The sequence below is a fragment of the Pelophylax lessonae genome (assembly GCF_965119305.1).
Source record: "Pelophylax lessonae genome assembly, chromosome: 1".
Lineage (NCBI taxonomy): Eukaryota > Metazoa > Chordata > Amphibia > Anura > Ranidae > Pelophylax > Pelophylax lessonae.
Window position 1 is genome coordinate 717,860,741 of NC_138768.1, and position 26,940 is coordinate 717,887,680.

General features: G+C 44.3%; 1 protein-coding gene across 1 annotated transcript in view; it reads right to left on the bottom strand.

Moving 5' to 3' along the window:
- Nucleotides 1-26,940, bottom strand: part of CENPU (centromere protein U) — a gene marked incomplete at its 5' end in the record, with an annotated part of 186,207 nt that overhangs the window by 105,989 nt on the left and 53,278 nt on the right. Inside the window, one exon of the mRNA XM_082249264.1 lies at nucleotides 15,596-15,668. Coding sequence (XP_082105390.1) covers nucleotides 15,596-15,668 — 73 coding nt within the window. The remainder of the gene's footprint in view (nucleotides 1-15,595; nucleotides 15,669-26,940) is intronic.

Sequence of the window (26,940 nt, forward strand, 5' to 3'; positions counted from 1 at the left end):
TGATCTGGAAGGTCTTATATAGACAGGTGTGTGGCTTTCCTAATCAAGTCCAATCAGTATAATCAAACACAGCTGGACTTAAATGAAGGTGTAGAACCATCTCAAGGATAATCAGAAGAAATGGAAAGCACCTGAGTTAAATATATGAGTGTCACAGCAAAGGGTCTGAATACTTAGGACCATGTGATATTTCAGTTTTTCTTTTTTAATAAATCTGCAACAATGTCAACAATTCTGTGTTTTTCTGTCAGTATGGGGTGCTATGTGTACATTCATGAGGAAGAAGAATGAACTTAAATGATTTTAGCAAATGGCTGCAAAATAACAAAGAGTGAAAAATTTAAGGGGGTCTGAATACTTTCCGTACCCACTGTATATAAATATTTCTGTTTCTGTATTTACTGTTTTTTGTTGAGGTTTTTTTTTTTTTTTTCCTCCCCTCCCTCCCCCCCCCTTCTTCTCCCTTCCCCCTTCCCCTTTCTTTTCTCCCCTTGTTTATGTGGGTCTGACCATCATGCAACCCATTGTCCTGCATTCTGGAGCCTAGATATAAGCATATATATACAATGTGGTACCAAGAATAAGTTTTATTAAACTGCTCTTAGAAGATATGATAATTTATTGATATAGCATGCAACCGCAATAGCCACATATAGAATTTTATTCTATGTATATGCGGCATGCGATCGCATATGCTTTGTTCTCTTAACAACTTTATTTTCCTTTGCTGTCCTTATTTCCTGTGACTGTATTCCGCTTAAAACGAATGTGATGGCTATGAGGTTATTTAGGATTTCCAGCACTTCTTTGTTGATCTTCTCTGCTCATTAGCCACAGTCTGCATCCGGCGTTCTTCTAAACACTGGACAGTGTTACCGTGGGGACTGACATATTGATAGATAGTCACTTCCGGTTTCTCGGACCGGAAGTGACGTCTGCTCCGTTAATGCAGGAACATCCTCCCGCACGTCCGAACGGGACGTCTTTGGCGTGCGGATGTGGGGGGTGGGAGACGTGGAGGGGGAAGGCTTTGGCACCATTTTCCCGGGCTACAAATACCAGATTTTTTAGAAGGATACAGGTTAGTGTGCAACTCCGCCGTAAGGATGTATTAGATGGTTCAAACAATAGGCTGTCTCTATAGCAGCTTTTAAATGGGTAAGCATCACTTCAGTTTTTTCCCTATACAATAGAATCAAATTACCTCTTTATAGCCTTGTATTTATTACCGTTGGTGGATGTCTTTGCAGGCTGGATCTAAAACTTTGATTTATATGGAACAATTACATCATGGAGTTGACCCTTAGTTGACAAATCTACTTGCCTTCACTTTTTGCCCTCCCCATACTTGCCTGTCCATTATATCCCCCCCCCCTCTCCATATTACTTTTAAACTCACTCCACTGACTTAACATCAACGAAACCACACAAGAGGGGTTTTCCCTCATGATTAACACCATAACAGTAATCCTCTTTCGGATATATACATAGGGTGAGTTCACATTTGTACTTATTTTTACATAGATGGTTCACAATATATGTCTGTGTTTGGGACACTGTGTTCTTCCCTTTTCTCTTTCTATTTAGTCAGCAAACACGGATATTTTGGCTATGTAGTGTGGGTAATTTTGGACAAATTCCTTGATAACTTGTCTTTTATTCAAGGCTGTGGGTTCTTTTCTATCATATATATGGTGGATTTGGATTTTTCTTTCGGGTAAGTCCTGGTTCTCCCCCCCTCCCCTCTTTCTTTTTCCGTCTCTTGCTCTTTCCCTCTCCTTTTCAGGATACTTAATCACACATACAATATATATTCTTTTTCTATCTTTCATGAATCGTATATACTCCTTTTGGCTTTCTTATTTATTTTCTTTTCCTTTTTTTTATTCTTCTAAAATGATCTAGGATCTATGGCAATTTCCCCCATTTGATTTTAAATTGCACATATACAGTTGTGTTCAAAATTATTCAACCCCCCCAATGCTGTAAAGGGTTTTAAGTAATTTAGTGTACATTTGTAATTGTATTCAGAATGAAATCCTACAAGGACTTCTTAAAGAACCATATGCAACTAAAATGACATCAATTGGTTTTGTAATACAGTAGTAAATGTTTCTTTTGTGAATTCTTCATTGACACAATTATTCAACCCCTTAAAGACTACCACTCTGAAGAACAGAGGTTCATTGAAGTGTTTTCAATCAGGTATTGAAAACACTTGTGGATGTCAGGGAGCAGCAATAAAGCCTAATAAGCACCAATTAGGCAGCTTTAAAATGACTGATACTCAGCTCCTTCTAGACATTTACTGGTGTGGTTACAAACATGGTGAAGTCAAGAGAATGGTCCAGGAAGACAAGAGAAGAGGTGATTACTCTTCACAGGAAGGGCAATGGCTATAAATGGATTTTTGTAAAATCTTACCGTAAAATCCTTTTCTCTTAGCTCATCGACAGACGTAGTCCTCGGTGATACACCACCTTCGGGTTATGTTACCTCCGCAGGAGCAGGACTAGACAGGAAATTAAAAAGCTCTGGCCACACCCTAGGGGCAGTCCCAGAGGGTATATCCTCTCTCTCTCTGCCTCAGCAAATCAGTTATGTGAAAAAGCAGTGCTTAGAGAATTTAACCCAACCCAACTCCAAAACAGAGGGGCGGGGACTACGTCTGTCGATGAGCTAAGAGAAAAGGATTTTACGGTAAGATTTTACAAAAATCCATTTTTCTCTAGCGCTCATCGACAGACGTAGTCCTCGGTGATACACCACCTTCGGGACGTCCCAGAGCAGTATCACAACTGAGGGGTGGGAAAATGGAAATCAAATCCCAATCTAGAAGGCCCAACCGGTGCCAACTAGAAGTTTACAATGCTCATCCTTAATGATGAGACTCAACAAAAAAATTTTCAAACAGAAAAAAACCCTCGAGGTCGACCACCGGTCTCCTCAAATTGCGGCCTGCAAAACCTTGCGGCCAAATGAGGCATCCGCCGATGCCGTCACATCAATTTTATAGAATTTAGTAAAGGTATGTACCGACGACCAAGTGGCCGCCTTACATACCTGGACCACTGACGCCTGATGGCGAAAGGCCCAGGAAGTACTGAGCGCTCGAGTGGAGTGCGCCCTAACAGGGAACGGAGGACTCTGACCCTTAATAGAATAAGCCTGTACCACCGTTTGTCTAATCCATTTGGCAATGGTCGCGGCAGATGCAGGCAAACCCTTTCTGGGGCCATCCGTGATCACAAAAAGTGAATCCGTCTTACGGAATGATTCCGTAGCTTTCAGGTATACCCTGATTGCCCGAACCACATCCAAGGAATGCAACGCATGTTCCCGATGATGCTTGGGCTGAGGACACAAGGAAGGTAGTACAATATCTTCATTCAGATGAAAATCTGAAACCACCTTAGGAAGAAAAGATGGCTTAGGATGAAGTACTACCTTATCCCTATGAATCACTAGGTATGGGGACTGGCATGATAATGCAGCCAGTTCTGACACCCTTCGAGCAGAAGTAATAGCCACCAAGAAGACCACCTTCTGGGATAAAGTAAGCAAGGGAATCTCCCTGATGTTTTCAAAGGGAGGTTTCTGTAGAACCGACAAAACCAAATTAAGATCCCAGGGCGGTAAGGGCGCGCGGACTGGAGGAGCCAGATGCCGCACTCCCTGGACTTGAAGATCTCACAGGAACACTGGAGAAAAAAAGCTGTCCAAAAAATCCTTTTAGAAAAAAATTCTTGCCAGGACCTAAGATCCCAGCAAGGTATCTAGGTCCTTACTCCTAACTAGACAGAAAATAACTGATTTGCTGAGGCAGAGAGAGAGAGGATATACCCTCTGGGACTGCCCCTAGGGTGTGGCCAGAGCTTTTTAATTTCCTGTCTAGTCCTGCTCCTGCGGAGGTAACATAACCCGAAGGTGGTGTATCACCGAGGACTACGTCTGTCGATGAGCGCTAGAGAAAAGAAGATTGCAAAGATGTTAAACATACCAAAAGACACCATAGGAAGCATCATTCGCAAATTCAAGGCAAAGGGCACTGTTGGAACGCTACCTGGTCGTGGCAGAAAGAAGATGCTGACTTCGACTGCTGTGCGCTATCTGAAGCGTAGAGTGGAGAAAAGTCCCCGTGTGACTGCTGAGGAACTGAGAAAAGATTTGTCAGATGTGGGTACTGAAGTTTCTGCTCAGACAATACGGCACACACTGCGTAATGAAGGCCTCCATGCCAGAACTCCCAGACGCACACCCTTGCTCTCTCCAAAGAATAAGAAGAGTCAACTGCAGTATGCCAAAAGTCATGAGGACAAACCACAGAAGTATTGGGATAGTGTTCTGTGGACTGATGAAACAAAATTAGAACTGTTTGGGCCCATGGATCAACGCTATGTTTGGAGGAGGAAGAACAAGGCCTATGAAGAAAAGAACACCTTGCCTACTGTGAAGCATGGCGGGGGTTCAATCATGCTTTGGGGCTGTTTTGCTTCTGCAGGTACAGGGAAGCATCAGCGTGTGCAAGGTACCATGAATTCTCTTCAGTACCAGGAGATATTGGATGACAATGTGATGCAGTCCGTCACAAACCTGAGGCTTGGGAGACGTTGGACCTTTCAACAGGACAATGATGCCAAGCATACCTCCAAGTCCACTAGAGCATGGTTGCAGATTAAAGGCTGGAACATTTTGGAGTGGCCATCACAGTCACCAGACTTAAATCCGATTGAGAACCTCTGGTGGGACTTAAAGAAAGCAGTTGCAGTGCACAAGCCTAAGAATGTGACTGAACTGGAGGCTTTTGCCCATGACGAATGGGCGAAGATACCCTTAGATCGCTGCAAGACACTTGTGTCAAGCTATGCTTCATGTTTAAAAGCTGTTATAACTGTAAAAGGACGTTGTACTAAGTACTAAGATTGAATGTCACTTGGGGGTTGAATAAAACTGATAATGATGTGAGCACAGAAAAGACATTTGTGGTTATTTCATTATAAATGTTATGCTATATTTGTCTGACCTACAAGTGCCTCTTTGATTTAATTGTAAGCAGGATGACTGAATGATCAAAATCAATGTCAAACTGGCCAAAACAATCAATTTCAGTGGGGGTTGAATAATTTTGAACACAACTGTATACTCTACATCAGGGCTTCCCAAACTTTTTTGAGCCGAGACCCACTTCTGAATACAGTTATTTTTCGGGACCCACTTGCTTGTAATTGAATATTGTAAAGCATTACAGAATTTGTTGGCGCTATATAAATGCAAATAATAATAATGCCTATTTTAAAGGGGGGGATGTTAAATTAAAAATATCAATTTACTAATTTGAATTTATTAGTGAATACACTTAATATATAAATAAATATAAGGCTATATGGCACTCACCCTCCTTCCTCTCCCAGCGGTCCACAGTGAAGGTGAAGCCCCTGTTTGTCCTCTCCAGGGCCAGGCACACCTCACCCAAAGTCTCCATGATGAGGAGCTCTATGCTGGTCTTGGTGTCCTCGCTCTTCTCCTTCAGATCCTCTGAAGTCACAGAAGCTGCCATGAACTCCTGACACCGCCAGGCCACCTGGTCCTCCTATGACACAGAGGACGTCATCTCTGCTCGGCGGCTGAGAGAATCCCAGTCTAGCCACCACCACTGCCGCCAGAAGGACCGAGGAGCTGGCTCTGCACCCCATGAACATATCCTATATAACAGCCCAAATACGTACTCACTGATGGAAGTATCCTCCTCGCAGGAAATGCAGACCAGCCTCCGTAAACTGTGTAGGCGGCGTCCTGAATCCATTGCGATTTGACTGCTCTGGCTCGCTGTAATTTGTGCAGGCTCACACAGCATAATATAAGCCCCCTCTCAGTGATTTCCGGCTCATCACGACCCACTCAAATGCAGCTCGCGACCCACCAGTGGGTCCCGACCCACAGTTTGGGAACTCCTGCTCTACATCACTCATCATGACCACCAAACAAGGGTAAGATTGCCTCTTTATATTTTGAGCAAACTTTCCAGTAGTTTTTCTTTTTTGTCTAGTTCTGACCCGGAATTATGTCACGCCGGCTTTTTACCATCTCCTCCCCCTTCCCAATTGGTAGGTCCCCTTTGGGGTATTTTTACACCTCGAGGGTAGCCTGGTTTTCCAAGATGCCCCACCTTTGGGTTATCTGAGGATTCACTTCTCACATTCTACATGTGGGTTTTTGTTTTGTTTTTTTGTCCCTTGGCCCTTTATATGTGTATATCCTATACAAACGTACCACTCTATGAAACATATATTGATATATACTATAATTCCCTATGAACAATAACTGGATATACTCTACTTTAATATAAATGTATTACAATCACTTTTTAATTATTGATGGAAGATACATTCTTAGATATAATAAAGATATGTAAAGTGAACTAACCTATTTAATGCAAGGATATGATAACTGTAAACTAGGAGAGAGAGGGAAAAAAAATATGTATTTTATGCTCTATTTTCTATCTGATATAATGTTTCTTTCATGTTTCTAATCATTATATTGTCCATTCTTAGATCGTTTAGATTTGTCCAATATGAACTTATGTAAATAAATTGCTGGACCCTGACGAAGCATCCATTGCGAAACGCGTAGTCCCAGCAACGGATATTCACACTTGATACCCTCTGTGGGATAATCTAAATATAATCTGTCTTAGTAATGTTTCTTATATTTTAGAATATGTAATTTAAATGTTGTATATTTAATAAAAATTCTGTACCATTTTTTTTATAAAAAGTTTTTTCTTTTTTGTATGTATATACACTCATTCTAGAGGCACATTTAAATCCCCCTTGTTACAGCTCTACCGACCCGGTGGATCTGTAACCCCCCCATTTTTGTACACATTTTTATATTTTTTGGCAATGTGAGCTTATTGAACCCTTTTGGTCCTCAGTAATGTCCCTGCTCCAACAGGTACTGGATTGCCTTTTGCCGTTGGACCCGCTGCATTATCTCTTGGGCCTTCCCTTTCACTCCATAGTAAAATTTCAAACAAACTTGCTTCTTTTATTTTGCTGGCAGCCAAGAGGTTAATGCCGCTACGTTGGTTGTCTACTTCCCCACCCAATCTAACTCAATTACTGATATACGTAGAATGCAATATATGACGGCATTGGTGGGGGACACCATCCCTCACTTTAATAAGACATGGGATGCTTGGAACACCTCCACTTTTGGTTCCCCTTTGGGTCCAACCTTGATAGAGGCCGCAGGGGATCCTACTCCTTCACATTACTCGCCCACCGCATCCCATGGCTTAACTCCACTTGTGTAACTTGTGGCTTTCCGTTATCTACCCCAAATAACCCTCAGGTCATACTGTTATTGGTTTTGTCCTTGCTACTCTTTGCTCTTCCCTTTTCTCTACCTTCTCCTCTGTCTTTCCTTTCTATCCTTTTCCTTTTATATGCAATGCTTAGGCTCTTCGGAGTCTCATTTGTTCTTGTTACTGTATATTTCTACTGTTGTTTGAAATGTCCCTTTGGGATTTATGTTCATACTTGGTTTTCAAAAATTTCTCACAAAAAATACAATGGAAAAAAAAAAAAAAAAGATGAAAATCTGACACCACCTTAGGGAGAAAAGACGGTTTTGGCCGAAGGACCCCTTTATCCCTGTGGACCACCAAATAAGGCGAACAGGATAGCGCCGCCAACTCAGAAACTCTGCAAGCAGAAGTGATAGCCACTAGGAAGGCAAACTTCTGTGACAAGGAAAGCAGAGAAATCTCCCTAATGCCCTCAAAGGAGGGCTTTTGAAGAACAGACAAAACCAGATTGAGATCCCACGGCGGTAACAGGGATCTCCTAGGAGGAGCCAGATGACGCACCCCCTGGATGAAAGTGCGAATCAAGCTATTAGTAGCCAACGGACGTTGGAAGTAAATAGCCAATGCTGACACCTGGCCCTTGATAGTACCCAACGCCAAGCGCTGCTCAACCCCTTTTTGCAAAAAAGCCAAAACCCTAGCTACAGAAAACAAGGGTGCAGTTGCAGTGATTGACACCATGAAACGTACGATTTCCACTTACAATGATAGATCTTCCTGTAAGTCGACTTCCTGGCCTTCAAAAAGGAGTCGGAATCACAGAGTCAGAGAGATCTCTATCCTTTAACACCTTTCTTTCAACAGCCAAGCTGTTAAAGCCAGCGACCGTAAAGCAGGATGGAAGATCAGTCCTTGAAATAGTAGATCTTCCCGCAGCGGAAGACGCCATGGAGAATCCACGACCATTTTTATCAGATCTGCATACCTAGACCACCGAGGCCAGTCTGGTGCCACCAGAATGACTGGAATGCCCTCCATCGCCACCCAGCGAAGAAACCGCGGCAGGAGTACGAGCGGAGGAAAGGCATAAATCATCCGATACTGGCGCCAAGGAGCCACCAGAGCATCTGTGGCGTCGGCCTGAGGATCCCGCGACCTCGCCACAAACTACTAAACTTTTCTGTTGAGGCGGGACACAAACAGATACACGTCCGGGGTCCCCCACCGGACACACAGGCGATAAAACACCTCTGGATGAAGGGACCATTCCCCTTGATCCAACACTGGACGACTCTGGAAATCTGCCTGCCAATTCTTCACACCCGGAATGTGGAATGCGGAAGGAGCCGGAACATTGGCTTCCACCCAAATCAGAATCTCGGCCACCTCCTTGGCCACCAGAGCACTCCTGGTGCCCCCTTGATGATGGATGTAAGCCACAGCCGTGGCATTGCCTGACTGAATCCGAACTGGAGAGATTTTTTTAAATTGATCGTCTACCCTAATTGAAGGATCTAAATAGTGATAGAGACATTGCCCAGCAGATCTGAGTGGGAGATTGCTTGCAACAGGAGATCCTCCAGATATCCTACAACGGAGATACCTCGCTGATGTAACAAGGCCAGCACTGGGGCCAGGACCTTGGTAAATACTCTGGGAGCCAAGGCGAGACCAAAGGGTAATGCCACAAATCGAAAGTGCTCCTCTGTTACTGCAAAGCGGAGGAATCGCTGGTGTCCCTTGAAAATGGGGACATGGGGGGGGGGGGGGGGGGCGGTGTACCGGAGAAAATGGCCGCGTGAGTGAAGAGCTCCGTCCCGGTCTCTCTGTCCCAAAGCGACAAGGGTAAGCGATACCAGCTCCCAACCCTGCTCCGCTCACCTCAGCACTCATTTGGGCAGTCATGGGGAAGAGGAAGACCCACGGGGGGCCCCGCAAATTGACGGATTTCTTCTCATCCACTAGTACCCAGTGCTCACAAGATGGCGCCGGGGCCTACTCAAAGCTGGACGGAGACAGTGAAGCAGGAACGCAACACAGAGGACACAGGCAGGCAGAGGGCCCTCTCTCGCCCAACTCCAGCAGCAGATCCTCCCAGGGCACTTCACGATCCCACAGCCCGAGGAAGGCAGCCCCTAAACGGTCTACGGACCATCATTATGTGGGTGATCAGCAGGCGGGGGATACATCTCAAAATAGTACCCTGGAATTCTTTGAACATATCAGAGACTTCCCTACTACTGGTCAACCGCTCAATGATATCACCATGAAGGAGATGCTCCTCTCCCTCAATGGATCTTTACATTAGGGATCTCATGGATTGTGTTAGTGGTATTAAATCAAATATCACTGATCTAGGGGAGCGTGTGGACCACATTGAAATCAAAAATGGAGGACTTTATTACGGAACACAATAAACTTGTTGATGCTCATAATAAGGATGAGGAACTTGAGACACTTAGAGGCAAAATGGCGGACCTGGAGGACAGAGCCCGCAGAAACAACTTTAAATTGCGGGGAGTGCTGGAAACGGTTCCACCTCCAGAACTACGGGCATATGTGCCGGTGTTGATCCTAGCTTTGTTGCCTCACACCCCAGTCACAGAAGTAGTAGTGGATAGGGCCCATCGTTTACCGAAACTGCAACACCTTCCGGAGAAGGTGCCGTGGGATGTCATTACCTGTATTCATTTCTTTCATGTGAAGGATGACCTCATGCGCTATGCCAGGAAACACTCTCCACTACCTGACCCGTACCACAGGATTTCCATCCACGCCGACCTTTCCCAGTACACCATGAATGCCAGGAAGAAGTTGGTGCCTCTGACTAAGCTGCTCAGGAACAACCACGTTGCTTACTCCTGGGGCTATCCCATCAAATTGCTTATAGTGCGGGAGGGCCGCACACATGTAATCCGCACGGTTGAGGATGGCTTCTGCCTCAGTAAGCAGTGGGGATTGCTCCCAGAGCCGGGACTTTCCCTGCACTCTTCAGGATCGCCTTCCCATCTGGACCCAGAATGCAGAAAAGTGAAAAGATAGTAACCCTGCTTACCCATGCTTTTTCTGCTCTTTTTCCAGCTGTATTGCTAATTACTCCCATTATCCCATGCATTGCTGGTACAAAGGAGATGACCGGAAGGCCGGTGCGGTTACTCCCTAACCATTCCCTGCAATATTGGTCGCAAGATGGGGTTTACCCCATACCCCCTTTTGCTTGTTATATGTACTTTCTATGCTTTTTGTTTTTTCTTGTTTTAGCATCCTTATTTGCTACCACCTACCTGGATACTACAAAGCTCATGCCTATGGAAATCCTACTAACCAATGGCAACCAAGGGTAGGCACCCAGTTGCGGACATCCCTATCTTATTATGGACCAGGTACTGTTTCTACCTTAACATGCACTATGTTCGAACTACATCAACAGTCCAGCGTGTATTTAACCTTTTTAAATGGCAATTAAAATCATTACCATCAACGCCCATGGCCTGAACAGTCCGTTTAAACAATGGTCCCTCTGGAGAGAAGCTCGTTCCCTTAAAGGGGATGTTATTTGTGTGCAAGAGACCCATTTTGAGCGATCCAAACAACAAAAATGTTCGGATAATCTTTACCCACACATATATGTCTCCTCTGGCCTGTCTAAGAAAAGGGGAGTACTGACGGCTATTAAGAATACGGTAGCCTTTAAGATTCATGACTCCATATCTGATGAGGCAGGTCGGTATCTAATACTGGTCTGCAACATCAACAACACTACATATACCATAGTGAATCTATACGCTCCGGATCAGGGTCAAATCCGTTTAAGGTCTTTGAAAAAAAAAGGTGGATCGCGTCAGTAAGGGTCTCACTCTACTGTGGTCATTTCAATTGTATTGTTGATGCTGCGTTAGACTGTTCCCTGTCCCAGAGGCATGCAAGAACCACGTTGCAACAGTTATTGCATTCCTCTGACTTATATGATGTGAGGCGATGTATATATACTTGGTCTGACCATGCCCCGGTCTCTGTGGTGATCTCAGAGCCCAACATGACTGCCCCTGTTCATATGTGGCGCAATAACCTATCCCTGCTCCGGGATCAGGGCCATCGGGAGCGGCTGCATAGTCGGATCAGGGAATTTTTCCTTAATAATGATATACCAGAAACTGATATCTTTCAAATATGGTGTGCACATAAAGCGTGCTCTAGGGGTCTTCTTATTCAACAGGCCTCTAGAGTAAAAAGGGAAAGGAATTTAGAGTTGACAACCCTTTTGGTGAAACTTAAGTCTCTAGAAACTAAGCATAAGTCAACGCCTACCCCGACTATCTTAGCCAAACTTAATGACTGCAGGCAGGCTGTTAGGCATAAATTGCTGGAGGAACATCAACATCTACTTTACCTTCTTAAGGCAAAATACTACGCCCAGGGTAATAAGGCAGGTAAAAATGTTGGCTAACTATATCGGGAAGAGACGACATAAAACAAAATTATCCTCCATAAAGGACCTACACACTAAAACCTTGGTTTAGCATCCGACTGATATAGCCAATGCCTTTTCCAAATACTATACCGCTCTCTATAATCTCCAGACCAACAGTGACACTCCACAACCAACCGAGGACTTAATTACTGACTTTTTGAAATCTCTTCTTCATCTCCCTACACTTACGGACAATATGTTACATCCCCTGAATGCCCCTATCTCTGAACAAGAAATATCTATGGCAATTAAATCGTTACCCTCTAACAAATCCCCTGGAGCTGATGGCTTTTCAGCTGAATATAAGGCCTTCCAATCAATTCTGACCCCCGTATCTTTGCAGTGTTTAATGTGGCCATTCATAGATCCTCCTTTCCTACGGAGATGCTCCAAGCGGTGATAGTAGCACTGTCGAAACCTGGTAAGACCCCAGACACCCCGCAAAACTTTCGCCCTATATCTCGCTTAAATACAGATTTAAAAATGTATGCGAAAATTTTGGTCCATAGACTGGTTGAGGTTACCCCATATTTGGTAAAGTCGGACCAGGTGGACTCTGTGAAGGGTAGGCAGGCTCCAGACGGCACTAGGCAGATGTTTAACCTCATGAGGATAGCAGAATCTCGGGGGTTGCCCTCTGTGTTCCTGACATTGGCCGCTGAAAAAGCGTTCAATAAGGTTCACTAGGGGTACCTTAAAGCTACGTTTACAAAATTTGGTTTACAGGGACCCATTTATTCTGCCATATCAGCCTTATACCCGGTACCAACGGCTAGGGTTTTTACATGCAATGCCATGTCCAGCAGCTTTGCCATCATAAATGGTACCCGCCAGGGATGCCCTTTATCCCCCTTGATTTTCTCTTTATTCATGGAGTCCCTGGTGGAGGCCATCAGAACTGATCCACATATTATTGGAATACAGGTTGGGGGCAGGGATCACACAATTGGCCTATTCGCGGATGATGTGATCCTAACTCTGACGTCACCAGTGGAATCCCTGTGTAGCCTTAAACACCAATTGGAGGCTTTTGGGGTGATATCATACTACAAACGAAATGTCACTAAATCTTTATGTCTCCCACTATCGTTACATTCGTCTACCTTGACAACTCTGAAACGAGAGTACCCCTTTCAATGGACCGCGACCTCTCTGCCGTATTTGAGAGTGGCTCTGGTGGCGCCAACATCCTCCACGTACATGACTAACTTTTATACCCTGCAGTCTACTGTCAAAACTGACCTGACGCATATTGCATCCCATTGAGCTCTCGTGGCTTGGTAGGATTGCGGCTCTAAAAATGTTGGTCCTTCCAAAAATCCTCTATTACTTTAGAATAATACCTATATCATTGCCCGAGTCCTTCTTCCGTACTATGGAAAAACTATTAAGACATTATTTGTGGGGTGGAAAAGTACCGGAAATCCCATACTCTACTCTAATTAAACCTAAAACGGTAGGGGGCGGGGGATTGCCATATCTTGGGAAATATCATACAGCAGCTCTGCTGGATCAAATGAAGGCTTGGTTTGATCCTGAATCAGACAAATTATGGGTAATATTGGAAAAGAACTTGGCGGCGCAGAGAGAGCTCCCTTCCCTCCTCTTGGCGGCGTTGACAAAGAGAAAACTGTATTTCCCTGACCTACCCTCTATGCAAGCTACTCTAGCAGCATGGGGGGAGCTTCAGAAAATTCCGGGGGCCCCACTCGCTAGAAGAGATCTTACACTAGCCGCATATGAATTCCTTTTGCCCTCATTAAAAACTCCACGACAATTACTTCCAAGATCCTTTACGTATAATCAAGTATGGTCTCAAGCACGCTCCTAGTTCATTTTTCCATGCACAATTGCATCATTATCATATTAAATTCCCAAATACGACAGTTGAAGTGATAGATGAGGTGTGGGATTACCTGCATAAAGCATACCACAAGACTAAGGGCTTGTCCTGGTTTTATCACAAAATGCAACCTCCCACCCATCAACTTAAGTCAACACATATGTTGGATTGGGAAAGAGATTTTACAATGGTGTATTCCATACGAGAATGGCATGTTGCCATTAGATCTTACGATCAATTCACTCATTGTACTAACCATTGGAAAGTGGCCCTTAAAATATTACACCGGAGCTATCGTACTCCATCGAGACTTGTGAAAATGTTTAAGAACACTTCCAACTCCTGCTGGAGGGAATGCGGAGCCAAGGGCACCATTTTCCATCTTCTCTGGGAGTGCAGGCGATTACAAAGTTATTGGGCAGCTGTTAATGCCATGATTCTCTCAGTAACTGAACTAAAAAGTACCTATGTCTCCAGATTTAGAACTTCTTAACCTAGGCATAAGCAAAATCCCACCGAAGTATAGATGCTTACTAACCAACATACTTACGGCAGCCAGATTAACTATAACCGTGGCCTGGACTACTCATATACCCACAGTCTTTGAGGTTATAAATAGGGTGAAAACATACTACTCTTATGAAAAATGTTTTGCCTGCTCAAGGGATGATATCCCGAACTTTGACCAACACTGGGCACCTTGGTCGACAATGTATCCAGAATAACTGAGTTTGATTTTTGAACATTGATTGATATTATGTATGATGACTGACTAGTAATCAGGAGGTTTTGTTGAAGACTGTCCTGTTGATACTCTACAAGTTATATGATATTTGTTTATTCAAGTCTATTACTCATACCCTTCCATCCTGGGGTTTCTATTGTTACTCATGACACCTACTATAATTTTATGTCAATGTGGGGGCTCGCTGAGGGGGCGTTTGTGCCCTGGGGCGTCTGAGGTAGGGCCGGGGGGGGCGAGTCCGGGCACAGTTTTGTTCCGAGCGGGGTGGCTAGGCTTGTGGCCCCGTTTCCCTGGCGCCACCCGGGTGCCCTCGTTGGTTGGGTGCGAGATGTCCCTTGGGCGAATCACTACTCACAGTTAGGTGTACCGTGTGTGAGTACATTGCTGTATGCTTTATTACTTATGCTGTACAACCTCTTCATTGTTGATGTGAATGTTAACTTTGTTCACTGTTACCTTGAATATCCTTAATAAAAACTATTGAAAAGAAAATGGGGACGTGGAGATATGCATCTTTGAGATCGATGGAGGCCAGAAAATCCCCAATTCAATGATGCCACCACTGACCGAATGGACTCCTGCGAAACTTCTGCACCCGCACAAAGTGGTTCAGAGCCTTGAGGTCCAGAATTGGTCGCACCTTGCCATCTTGCTATGGGGCACCCGAGCCAAGACTCAGTGTATCCATTCAGACAAGGAACCGTGATTCAGCCCCATCCCCCCTCTCCTCATTGGTTAACTGACTGATTGACAGCAGCAGGAGCCAATGAAGCCACTGCTGTGTCTCAGCAAATCAGAAGGTAGGGTCCTGGATGGCCGAGGCACTCGTGGACATCGTTGGATCGAAAAGGGCTCAGGTAAGTATTAGGGGGCTGATGCACACAGAAGACTTTTTATCTGAATGCATAGAATGCATTCAGATAAAAACCGTCTGCCTTTACAACCACTTCAATATAAGACCTGGTCTTCTTTTCGGGGAAACAGGGTAGTTACATACAATGCAAATCAGCTGCATAACCTGGCCACACAGCCTACCAATGTCGCTCCACCCTTCAGCCAGATCAAGTCAAATAAAAATACCAGCAATATGCAACAAAAAGGTTTTATAACTTTCGATACATAACAATGGAGAAGTCATACAATATGCCACTACCAGAAGTGTTTGATAGGCTCTTGGCTATGTCAGATAACATGGGTAATATAACAAGCTGTTACTCAACATACTTGATTTGTTTGATTCCTTTTTCTTAGGGGATTTCTTTCCTTGAACTTTAGACTTGGTCTTCTCAGAAGTCTTCTGGAAAAAAAAACCCAAAGTGGTTTAATCAAAAGAAAAATGGGGGGAGGGGGGCTTGATAAAAGTGCAAAAAAGATAAGTGAATGTCATAAAATAAGATTTTTGTACTTTTCCCTAAAATCTTTTTCTATAAGTCTATTGAAGGACACAGGATAGCAGTAGCTCCTTGATGTGTGTTACACTGCCACTTATAGGAGGTTTGTACACTGTCAAACAAAAATGGGATTTTGTACTCACTGTAAAATTCATTTCTCTGAGTTCATCGATAGACACCGGGCTCCATAAATCATAACTACTAAGTTATATCACCTCCTCCAGGAGTAGGACTAGGCGGAACAAAAAACACTTGGCTATGCCCATGTGCTGTCCTCAGCTGGTATATAACCCCCCTCTCTGCACTAGGTATTCAGTTAGTAGCAGGAAGTATTAAGTATCAAAACTCCATAGAGGGGTGGATGCTGTGTCCATCAATGAACTCGGAGAAATTGATTTTACAGCGAATAAAAAAATGTCTCTTTCGTTCATCGATGGACACAGCGCTCCATAAATCATAACTACTGGGACGTCCGAAAGCAGTGCCAAAAGGTAAATGCGGGGTGGGGAAAATAACCCAAGGGTAAATACAAGAGCCCTTAACCAGGACACAGGAGTCTTAACCGGGTCACAGGAGCCCCATCTGAAAAATAAAACTAAAGAAAAAAAACACCCCTTAAGAGGGAACAGCCCCTCTTAAACAGCAGCCCGCAAAACCTTGCGACCAGAAGAAGAAAGAGGGAGAACCCCCAGTGGGACTTTTTAGGTCTTAAATAGTAATTGAAATGCTAATCAAAGCAAAAAAACAATAATCTTTATATAAAAAAAGATGACATAAATACATAAGACAACATGTGGGTGGCTAACCCTAAAATTACATCATCATAGGAATATATAGGTACATAGGCAAAGACACATATGGTAATAATGAATACACCCGATGCGTTTCTGGAGGATATCCGTCTTCAGGGGTGTTGAACATATTTTGTGGAGTACAAAGTACCTATAATGATGGTAAGTCAATTAGATGAAGCCATACATGACAATTAAATATGCACAATCCGGTCTCTGGATAGTTGGAAGGAGGTATGTTCAACACCCCTGAAGACAGATAACCTCCAGAAACGCGTCGGATGTATTCATGATTACCTTATGCGTCTTTGCCTATGTACCTATTTACTCATATGATGATGTAATTTTAGGGCTAACCACCCACATGTTGTCTTATGTATTTATGTAATCTTTTGTATTTCCCTTTTTTTATACTTGTGTAAAATAAAATAGATTTTTTTTATATAAAGATTATCGTTTTTTTGCTTTGATTAGCATTTCAATTACGATTTAAGACCTACAAAGTCCCACTGGGGGTTCTCCCTCTATGTTCCTATGTTTCGGGATGCGGTCTTCTTAATTAACTCCATATTCCCCCAACCAGCCCTCTTTGCGGCCATAAGAAGCATTCGCAAATGCCGAAAATATCTACTAGATATTTTAGAAATGGTGAAAGAATGTACGTATGACCAAGTGTCCGCCTTGCAAACTTCAGAAACTACTTCTTGGGGGATCCGTCATCAAGCGTCACTCAGCGCCCAAGTAGAATGCACCTAGACAGGGAAAGGAGGAACCTGACCTTTAACTACTTGCAAACCACCCGCTGCAGATGTACTGTGGCAGGCTGGCTCGGCAGCGCAAAAGCGTGTCCCCATTAGCCAGCGGGGAAGCTGACTCACAGGGCAGGCGGCCGCGACATTTCTGCCGAGCACCTGCGATCACTCCCTGTGGAGAGAGAGCAGCGATCTGCTGGTGTAAACACAGCAGACAGTTGTTCTCTCAGGAATCAGCACAGAGCGCCTGTGATCCTATTTAGGATCACAGGTCTCTGTGTTAATTCCACAAGCCCATCTTCCTCACAGTTAGAAAACACCCCCTAGGCATACACTTAACCCTTTGATCGCCCCAAGTTAACCTCTAACCTTCCAGTGTCATTATTAGAGTAACAGTGCATATTTTTAGCACGGATTACTGTAGTAATGTCACTGGTCCCCGCAAAAATGTCAGTTAGGGGTCCGATCTGTATGCCGCAATCCAGCTAAAAATCGCTGATCGCTGCCATTACTACTACTAAAAAAAAAAAAAAAAAAAAAAAAAAAGACAAATCTGTCCCCTAGTTTGTACACACGATAAATTTTGCGCAAACCAATCAAAATACGCTTATTGGGATTTTTTATTTTTTACCAAATATATGTAGCAGAATACGAATTGATTTTAACATTTTTTTTATTGGGAATGTTTTATAGCAGAATGTAAAAAATATTGTTTTTTTTTTTCAGAATTGTTGCTCTTTTTGTTTATAGCGCAAAGGAAAAAAAAAAAAAAAAAAAAATCGCACAGGTAATCAAATACCACCAAAGGAAAGCTCTATTTGTGGGGAAAAAAAGGACATCAATTTTTATTTGGGTGGGGCAACAATTGGTGGACTAGTCCACTTTATTTAAAAGTGATTCCACAAAGGTGTAACAAAGGTGTAACGTACTGAGAAAGGTTTGGGGACCACAAAGGCCACTCCAGCAGACGTCCTCTGACGAAACGCGTAGGGTGGAGTCTCTACGTCATTGCGTCACTTCCGGTTGTCGGAGACAGGGCCGTGGAACGCGGAAGCTTCCCGGTCTCCTTTCGCGCTGATCGTAGACAGCTTTAACTGTAAGTCACTACTATACTTTTCCTGCAAATGCCGTTTATTCTACACCAAGAGGTCCTCCTTCTCCCTCTTCTATCTTTGAGACTTTAAGGGAGAAAGAAACCACCGGAGAGACCCTCGGTACAATTGTCCCACGGGATTCATCTGTCACAGGTTGTATGAGAGGTGCGACATCTAGTGGGCGCACGGATGTTTGCAACCTAAAGTACATTTCTATTCATTTATATATTTTTTAATTTTTCACTGATTGATTCACACGCTCTTTTTTGGTGGGAGTTCTTGCACTAGAGAATTACCCATTTTTCCCTTTTCACTGGTGTTATTACACCCGAGGATACTATAGCACAGACCTTTTATGCCATTATTATTGTTTTGAAGGAAACAAAACCCACCGTTTATGTTTGTTTAAATAAAACTCACTACTCATATTGGGGTACTTCTGTATTTATTTCACATTAGCACCTTTATTCTGGTTATGCACTTTTAGTAGTTGATATCTGGTTACTTACTAACTTCACTACCAGTGCACTTTTCAAAAAATATTTATTTCTATTGCACATTGAGCACTTTATCACTTAAGAGGTAGCGCCGCATTAATCCTTTGCACATACTTTCACAAAGGGTAGCTTTGGCTGCTCCTATTCCTTATAGTTAAACCTGTCACCTGTCAACATAAGGCAGATAAAGAAACACCTTTGGTGTACGAAGTGACTTAGCGTACCAAAAGACACAGCCATGTCTGTGGCCACACATCAGCAGCAGCCTCCGTTTTTTAAAGTCTCACGCACTGCAGTAATAAGTGCGTCTACCAGAGCTTTCTCATTCGCTGCTGCGACCGTGGAGTAAATCTCCTTACTATAGGACGGATCAGGGGGCATGTTATCAAGGCCCCCTGAATGGAGAGAGGGGGGACTGGACTGTGCAGGTGACACTACAGATAGAACTCCGCGCCACCGAAGTAGGGGAGCGGCTGGCCAAGGGGACGCTTCGACATGGACCAGCGCCCGGTCCCATGCAACCCTCCAAGATGTTTAACTATCGGGCCAGCCTCTGAGGCATCATCTGTCTGATCCATCTGGAGATGGTAGCCGAAGAAGCGGCCAGCCTTTTTCTTTCTATGTTGAGGCGGACATAGCACATAGCTGTGGTCTGCATGTGCTCGCTGGCTTGTCTAGATTATCCAGCCCGTTGCCTAGTCTGGCAGTTGATTGTAAATCTCCCAAGAAAAAAAAAAAAAAGCAAAAAGATGCAAGGAAGGACAAAAAAATTGCGAAGACCAAGAGATCCCAACAGGGAGTCAAGGTCTTTACTCCTGACTAGACATAGAAAAACTGACCTAGAGTAAAGATTGGGGCTATATACCCGCTGAGGACGGCCCATGGGCATAGCCAAGTGTTTTTTTGTTCTGCCTAGTCCTACGCCTGGATGAGGAGGTGATATAACCTAGTAGTTATGATTTATGGAGTGCTGTGTCCGTCAATGAAAAAAGAGAAATAATGTTAAGTCAGCCCCTATATAACCCCACAAGCAGTACATAAGGTCTAATTACACAGAGCGGTGGAACCTGTCTCTCTCAATGGACATCCAAGAAAAATATTTTATGGTAGGCACAAAAATGATTTCCTTTATCGTCCATTGAGGGTTGAATGCTAGACTTACAATATCTCATGAAGGGGAAATGTACAGTTGAAGAAACGTATGATCTGTCTGTGGACCCTGCAAGGAGGTACAGAATTTATTAGTGATGAATGCTTCTTTGCGAGGATGAAGGAATCGCATTTACTGGAAGGGCCCTCAATTCTTTTCTGCTCAATCGTCTACTTGAAGGTTCACCCTCATCTTTCTAAGTGGGGGGCTTTCGGTTGTCCTACTGAATTTATTTACTTTTATTATAGTTGCTTGTTACTCTTCACACCACATTCCTCTCTGTAGGAATTTAGTGGCTTAATAATTCCACTGGAATCATTTTCCACTGCTATCCTTTTGACACAAGACTATTTAACATACTTCTGTAGCTTTTTATTGTCTACGCATGGTTTGAATGTAATGTCCTCCCTACTGTCCCCTTTTTGCTTGCCTCTCTATCATGGAATGCATTGGACACGGAATAGTAATTTTTCCAGCGTCTCAAAGTTTTTGTTAGAAAGGCATCTATTGTTTACACTTGAGTATTTTACATCCTTCCAATTCCTCTCTTTGTGGAATCTCTGGGATAATCGGGGAACTCCTTTCTACATAGTTTCTCTTCTCGTGCTATTGTGTGAAAATCAGGCTAGTACAGGCTAGCTTGAAATTTACCAGCCCAGTAGTGTGCAAGTAAAGCCAAGTATACACAGGATGAATGTCAGACAGCATCAGCTTGTTCTATAGAAACTGGCCGACATTCAGCATGTTTGTACTGCAGCCGGACCAGCTTCTGTCGAAGTGGGGTGACCAAAAAAAGGTTAACGATTGGCTCCAGATCAGCGCCCTCAACCAATGGCTGAGAACGCTGACCGGGGAGTGTTCTGGTGGGGGTCGTCCCCGTCAGAACACAATAGCAAAGCAGGGGAAAATCACCAATCAGCCTTTTGGGTTGAACGAAAAAAAATAAGTGTGTAAGAGGCTTTGGACCTGCAAAACTAAGCTATGGACATGCTAATACACTTCAGCCAAAAAGCTAACTCACAAAGTGAGCCTGCAGAGATTGGGTCACACCAGAGGCTGTAACAGCTCTTGACTTGGAGACCAATCTGCAGCTAACTAGCACAGTGCAGCTATTCTGGGTAGTGCAACAATGCAGTGTGGCTAAAAGTCAAGTTCAGAATTACCATTCCAGTGGGGTGTGTGTAGGGCTTCCAAAAAATATGCTGAAAAAAATCTCAGTATGCTTCAGGTCCAAGGACTTACTCTCAACGTGGATCTTCAGAGTCTGGATCCCAACAGAGGCTGTGCCATGGCTCTGAACCTAGAGAGCTCTGTGGATAACCTACAAAATACACAGAGGTCTGAAAAGCAGCACTAGCAGAGTCTAGTGCCCAAAGGTCATTTTCCAGGCTAGTCCTGCAAACTTTGGTCCAGCAGGGTGGGTTACTGCCTTAACAACTGCTGTTGAGGATATGTTGATCTGTATAGCTGCTGTTAAGTGACTAGCCCAAGCAACACATTCAAAGTCTTAATTGAAGCGAACAAAGAGAACTATATTCACAGTGTATTAAAGTGGATCTTCATTGTATCTGAGCACAAGTAAAAATAATATACTTTCCTATCTACTAATGCTAGCAGCATTAAAAATAATCAATGTTGATTGAAAGGGTGAAGTTCCACTTTAAATATCATGATTAAAGAGAAGCTTCTCAGAAATTGAGAGACACTCGCAATAGACACTAGCAATAAAACTGTGGCATGACGATGAAAGGCAGTCAATATGGGGACTGGCCTAACGTCTTTTTTTTTGCCTATGTCCAAACCTCCTGTAGGTGTCAGTAGAACCCATGTGTCGATAAATCACAATAATCGTGTATCTCCCAATGTAAGGTAAAGAAAAAATCTCCTATAATTTTGAGTGCATAAAGTTTAGGTTCACCTTCACCAAGATTTTCCAAAAATCCCCCAATGCAATTCCATATCTTCTGAATAATACCTACATGGTTACATAGTTTGAGAGGTTAAAAAAATACATCAGTCCATCCAGTTCAACCTATGATGTGTGTGTGTTTTCGGTTAACCGTACATTGTATACCCCTTTATGTTGTGGTCTTTAAGGTGCCCATCTAATAGTTTTTTGAAACTATTGATGCTCCCTGCTGATACCACTGCTTGTGGAAGAGACTTCCACATCCTTACTGCTCTGACAGTAAGGAACCCCTTAAGTATGGTTAAACTGTTTTTCCTCTAGTTTTAGTGAGTGGCCGCGTGTCTTTTTTATTCTTTATCTGAAAAGTTTGTTCATTATGCTAGGGTCATCACCAGTACAGAAATTTGTACATTGATACCATATCCCCTCTTAAGCGTCTCTTCTCCAGAGAGAATAAGTTCAATGCTTGTAGTCTTTCCTCATAGCTGCTGTCCTCCATTCCCCTAATATTTTTTTGTTGCCCTCATCTGGACTATCTCCAGTTCCAGAACATCCTTTTTGAGGACCGGTGCCCAGATCAGGACGGAATACTCCAGATGTGGCCGGACCAGAGTCTTGTAGAGTGGGAGAATAATCTCCTTATTTCTGGAGTGAATCCCATTTTTTATACATGCCAATATTTTGTTGGCTTTGCTTACAGCGGCTTGGCATTGCATGCCACTGCCAAGCCTGTTGTCCACTAGTACCCCCAGGTCCTTTTAAATCTTAGATTCACCCAGAGGTTCCCCCCCTAGTGAGCAGCTTGCTATCGTGTTTCTGATGCCCAAGTGCATTACTTTACATTTTTCAACATTAAACCTCATCTGCAGTTGCCCACCCCATTATTTTGTTCAGGTATGCTTGTAAGGTTTCCACATCCTGCATAGCAGATATTGGCCTGCTTAGTTTAGTATTATCCGCAAATACCGAGATTGTGCTGGATATCCCCTCCTCTAGATCGTTTATGAATAAATTAAACAGAACTGGTCCCAGGACAGAACCTTGGGGGACCTCACTTTCCACACCCGCCCAATCCGAGTACTCCCCATTTATCATCACCCTCTGGATTCTCCCCTGGAGCCAGTTCTCTATCAAGGTACTCACCCTATGGTCCCTGCCTATGTACCTTAGTTTGTATAGTAAGCGTTTGTGGGGAACTGTGTCAAATACCTTTGCAAAGTCCAGATACACCACATCCACAGGCCTTCCTTTATCTAGGTTTTTTTTTTTTTTTTTGTTTAATATGTTTTTATTGAAATATTAAGAGATTAACAAACAAAGACATACCTCTATTACCAAGAGGAAATAGACATAATCCATGAACATAGTGGTCAACGTTAATGTCAACCAAAAGCAACATGTACATAAAACAGGCAGGTAAGCATGGCACTCAAAATTTCAGGAATTATGAAGCTTATCAACCAGGTATATGAGCAAAGGCGCTCAAGGACAATGGATAGACGAGAGTATAAAGGAGGGGGAAAGTTAGAAGATGGGGGGAGGGGATAGAGGGGGGGGGAGCTCCGATGGTGTTTCCTAGAACTCTAGACCGCATAATCATGAAGAGTCATCAACCATATATACAGCATATGTTTTAGAGTGAGTAAATGCTAACCAACATGACCATATCTTGTGTGCTAGAGGGGCAAGCCCGCGGAAGTCCAGGGTCATGTCCTCCAAGTGATAAATACAATCAACAGAGCGCAGCCATTGGTGAATCGGGCGGGCTACCGGTTGCTTCCAGTATTTCGGGATTAAAGCTTTAGCTGCGTTAAGCAAGTGAGGAGTGATGGATTTGCGATACTGAGCCGGATGTGTTTTGGTATCGTGAAACAACACAGTCCACGGGTCCATAGGGAGAGGAGATCCCTGAATTTCTTCGATGAGTGACAGAACAGTGACCCAAAAGGGACGGATGACAGGGCAAGTCCACCAGATGTGTGCATGCGTGGCTCTGAGCCCACAGCCTCTCCAGCACTTGTCCGAAAATAGTTGGAAGCATCCTGTGCAGTTTAGCGGGAGAGTAATGCCACCGGGACAATAACTTGTAGTTAGCCTCAGCTGTCCTAACTGAGACTGCCGAGGTGTGAGATAGCTGGAGAATTACCTTTTCCTGTGCTGGAGAGAGAGGGCATTGGAGGTCCATTTCCCACTGTTTCAGGAACGAGGGAGTGGTGTTGGGAAGCAATGTGTCCAAGGCTTTATAGAACTGGGATAGGAGTCCTTTGTGAGGTTTCACAAGGGACAGGATTTGTTCAATAGGATTCAAAGTTTGTAGATGGCGTAGGGGGTGAGGAAGAGCTTTCACAAACTGCTGTAGCTGATGGTATTTCCAGTAATCCATGAATGTCGTGGGAGCGGAGCGACATATTTTGGCAAACGGCAACATCCCCTCAGTTGTAGTTATATGATGTAGAAGAGTGTCTGCTGCCTGAGGGAGCCATTTAGAAAATGAGGGATCACGGAAACCCGGTAGAAAGTGACGATGGCCCAGGATCGGCATGAGCGGGGAGTTATATGGGATATTATGAGCTTTGTGGAGCGCATCCCAGACACAGAAAACCAAACTGGTAAGAGGCGAAACGGTGTCAGCAAGGCTTCTAGCAGACGGAGGAATCCAGAGCGGTACAAACAGGGGGGCAGCTGCCAAATCCTGCTCCAACTGGACCCAAAGTTTCACACCGGAGTAGTGTTTCCAGTCGGCCATCCGTAACCAGGGAGGCAGCAGTCAGGTACCTCTCAAAGTCGGGCACCGCCAACCCACCCCGGCTTTTGACCCGCGAAAAGAGCGAGAACGCCACCCGGGGTCGTGAGCGGCGCCACACATACATCCTAAACAAAGGAGTTCAATATCTGAATGAAGTTATGAGGAACATTAAACGGAAGCATTTGGAACATGAAGAGCACCCTGGGCAGCACATCCACGAGGTAGCCAGGTGCTGCCATTTCGAGAGATTAGCTCTGATTGAATTGAGTAAAGGAATGTAATTCACCTGGGCCAACTCCTCCACATGAGCGGTAATGTTAACCCCTAAATACTTGAGAGAGTGAGCTTGCCATGTAAAGGGGAAGGATGGGCGCATGTGGGAAGCAATGACTGTAGGGATGGATAAGTTTAAAATTTACGATTTCGCGAGATTAATTTTGAAGTTGGACAAGGAGCCGTAGCTAGAAAACTCAGAAAGAAGGTTGGGGAGGGACATCAGGGGTTGTTGGACATAAAAAAGGACATCATCCGCATAAGCGGCGTATTTGTGTACCGTGGACCCGACCGTGATGGCATGTATGGATGGATTTGCTTGTATTCTGGCAAAGAAGGGCTCTAGGGACATGGCAAAGAGGATGGGGGAAAGCGGGCAACCCTGTCTGGTACCGTTAGAAAGCGTGAAGGAATCACTGAGAATTCAATTAACTCTGATCTGGGCAGTGGGGGAGTGGTAGAGGGCGTTGATCATGCTGAGCAAGCGTGGACCTAGTCCGAACGCCTGGAGGGTGGCCATGAGGAACTCCCAGTCCACCCTGTCAAACGCCTTTTCAGCATCAGTGGAGAGCAACAGGGTGGACTGGGAGCGCCGCCGTACATAGGACAAGAGGGAAATGGTGTGAGACACGTTATCCCTGGCCTCTCGTCCAGGGATAAAGCCAGTTTGGCTATTGGCAATACACGCGGGAAGGAAGGGGAACAATCTATTGGCAATGACCTTGGCGTATAGTTTGGCATCTATGTTCAGAAGGGAAATAGGGCGGTAGCTGGGGCAGAGAGAGGGGTCTTTACCCTCTTTCGGCAACACAGTGAAGTGGGCATGTAGGGTCTCAGGGCACAAAACAGCGCTCTCAGCAATGGAGTTCACATAGGCAGCCAAGTGGGGAAGGAGAATATCAGGAAACGGTTTATAATAGGAGACTGAGAAGCCGTCCGGGCCTGGTGCCTTACCCGAGGACATGGAAGCAAAGGCAGTTTGAAGTTCTGGAATAGAAATTTTGGCTTCCAAGGAGGCCAGCTTGTCTGAGGGGATGGAAGGTAGGTTGGCGCTAGCTATGTATGCGGACATAAGAGATTTTCGCCCTACAGGGTCCGGAATAGCCTTAGGCACGGCATATAAATTTTGGTAGAACGTGTGGAATTCGGCCGCAATAGAGGTGGAGTCGTGCACCAGGGAGTCATCTTGTCGCTTAATCTTAGGGATAAAGGAAGCTGCTTTTTGTTGTTGCAGGTAACGTGCCAGATGCCGGCTGGGTTTATCCCCCCATTCGTACACCCTTTGGGAAACCTTACGATACATAGCCTTGTTTTGTGAATGAAAGAGGGCTTTAAGATCCTCTCTTTTCTGTGTGAGTAGGTGTAGCGTGGAGGCAGCAAGGGAAGCCTTATGGGAGCACTCAAGGGTTTGGATTTCCGCGATAAGAGCAGTTTGACGCAGGGAGCATTCCTTTTTCTTCCGAGACCCCAGTTCTATGAGCTTACCCCGAATACAGGCCTTATGGGCCTCCCAGCGTACAGCAGGACTAACGTCTGGCACGGAGTTATCGACAAAAAATCTGGTGAGTTTGTCGCCAATGTTCTGCTTATCTGTCGGATCCGTAAGTAGGGAATCATTTAGCTTCCAGTTGGGTCTTTTGTGTGGAAGGGAGGGAATTGTCAGAACTAGACAGATAGGGGAGTGATCGGAGATTGAGGACGTGGCAATAGTGGATGAGTCAACTAGCTCGAGGTGGAAATGGTCCACCAAGAAATAGTCAAGTCTCGAGTAGGAGGTATGTGTTTTAGAGAAATAGGAGTAGTCCCTGTCAGATGGATGCATGGCACGCCAGACATCCACTAATTGAAATTCGTGGAAATGTTTATGCAAAAAGTTCAAGCGTTTATGTGCAATATAGGACTTACCGGATGAGGTGTCGAGCAACGGATCCAAGGGAGCGTTGAAATCACCTGCCACCACAGATAT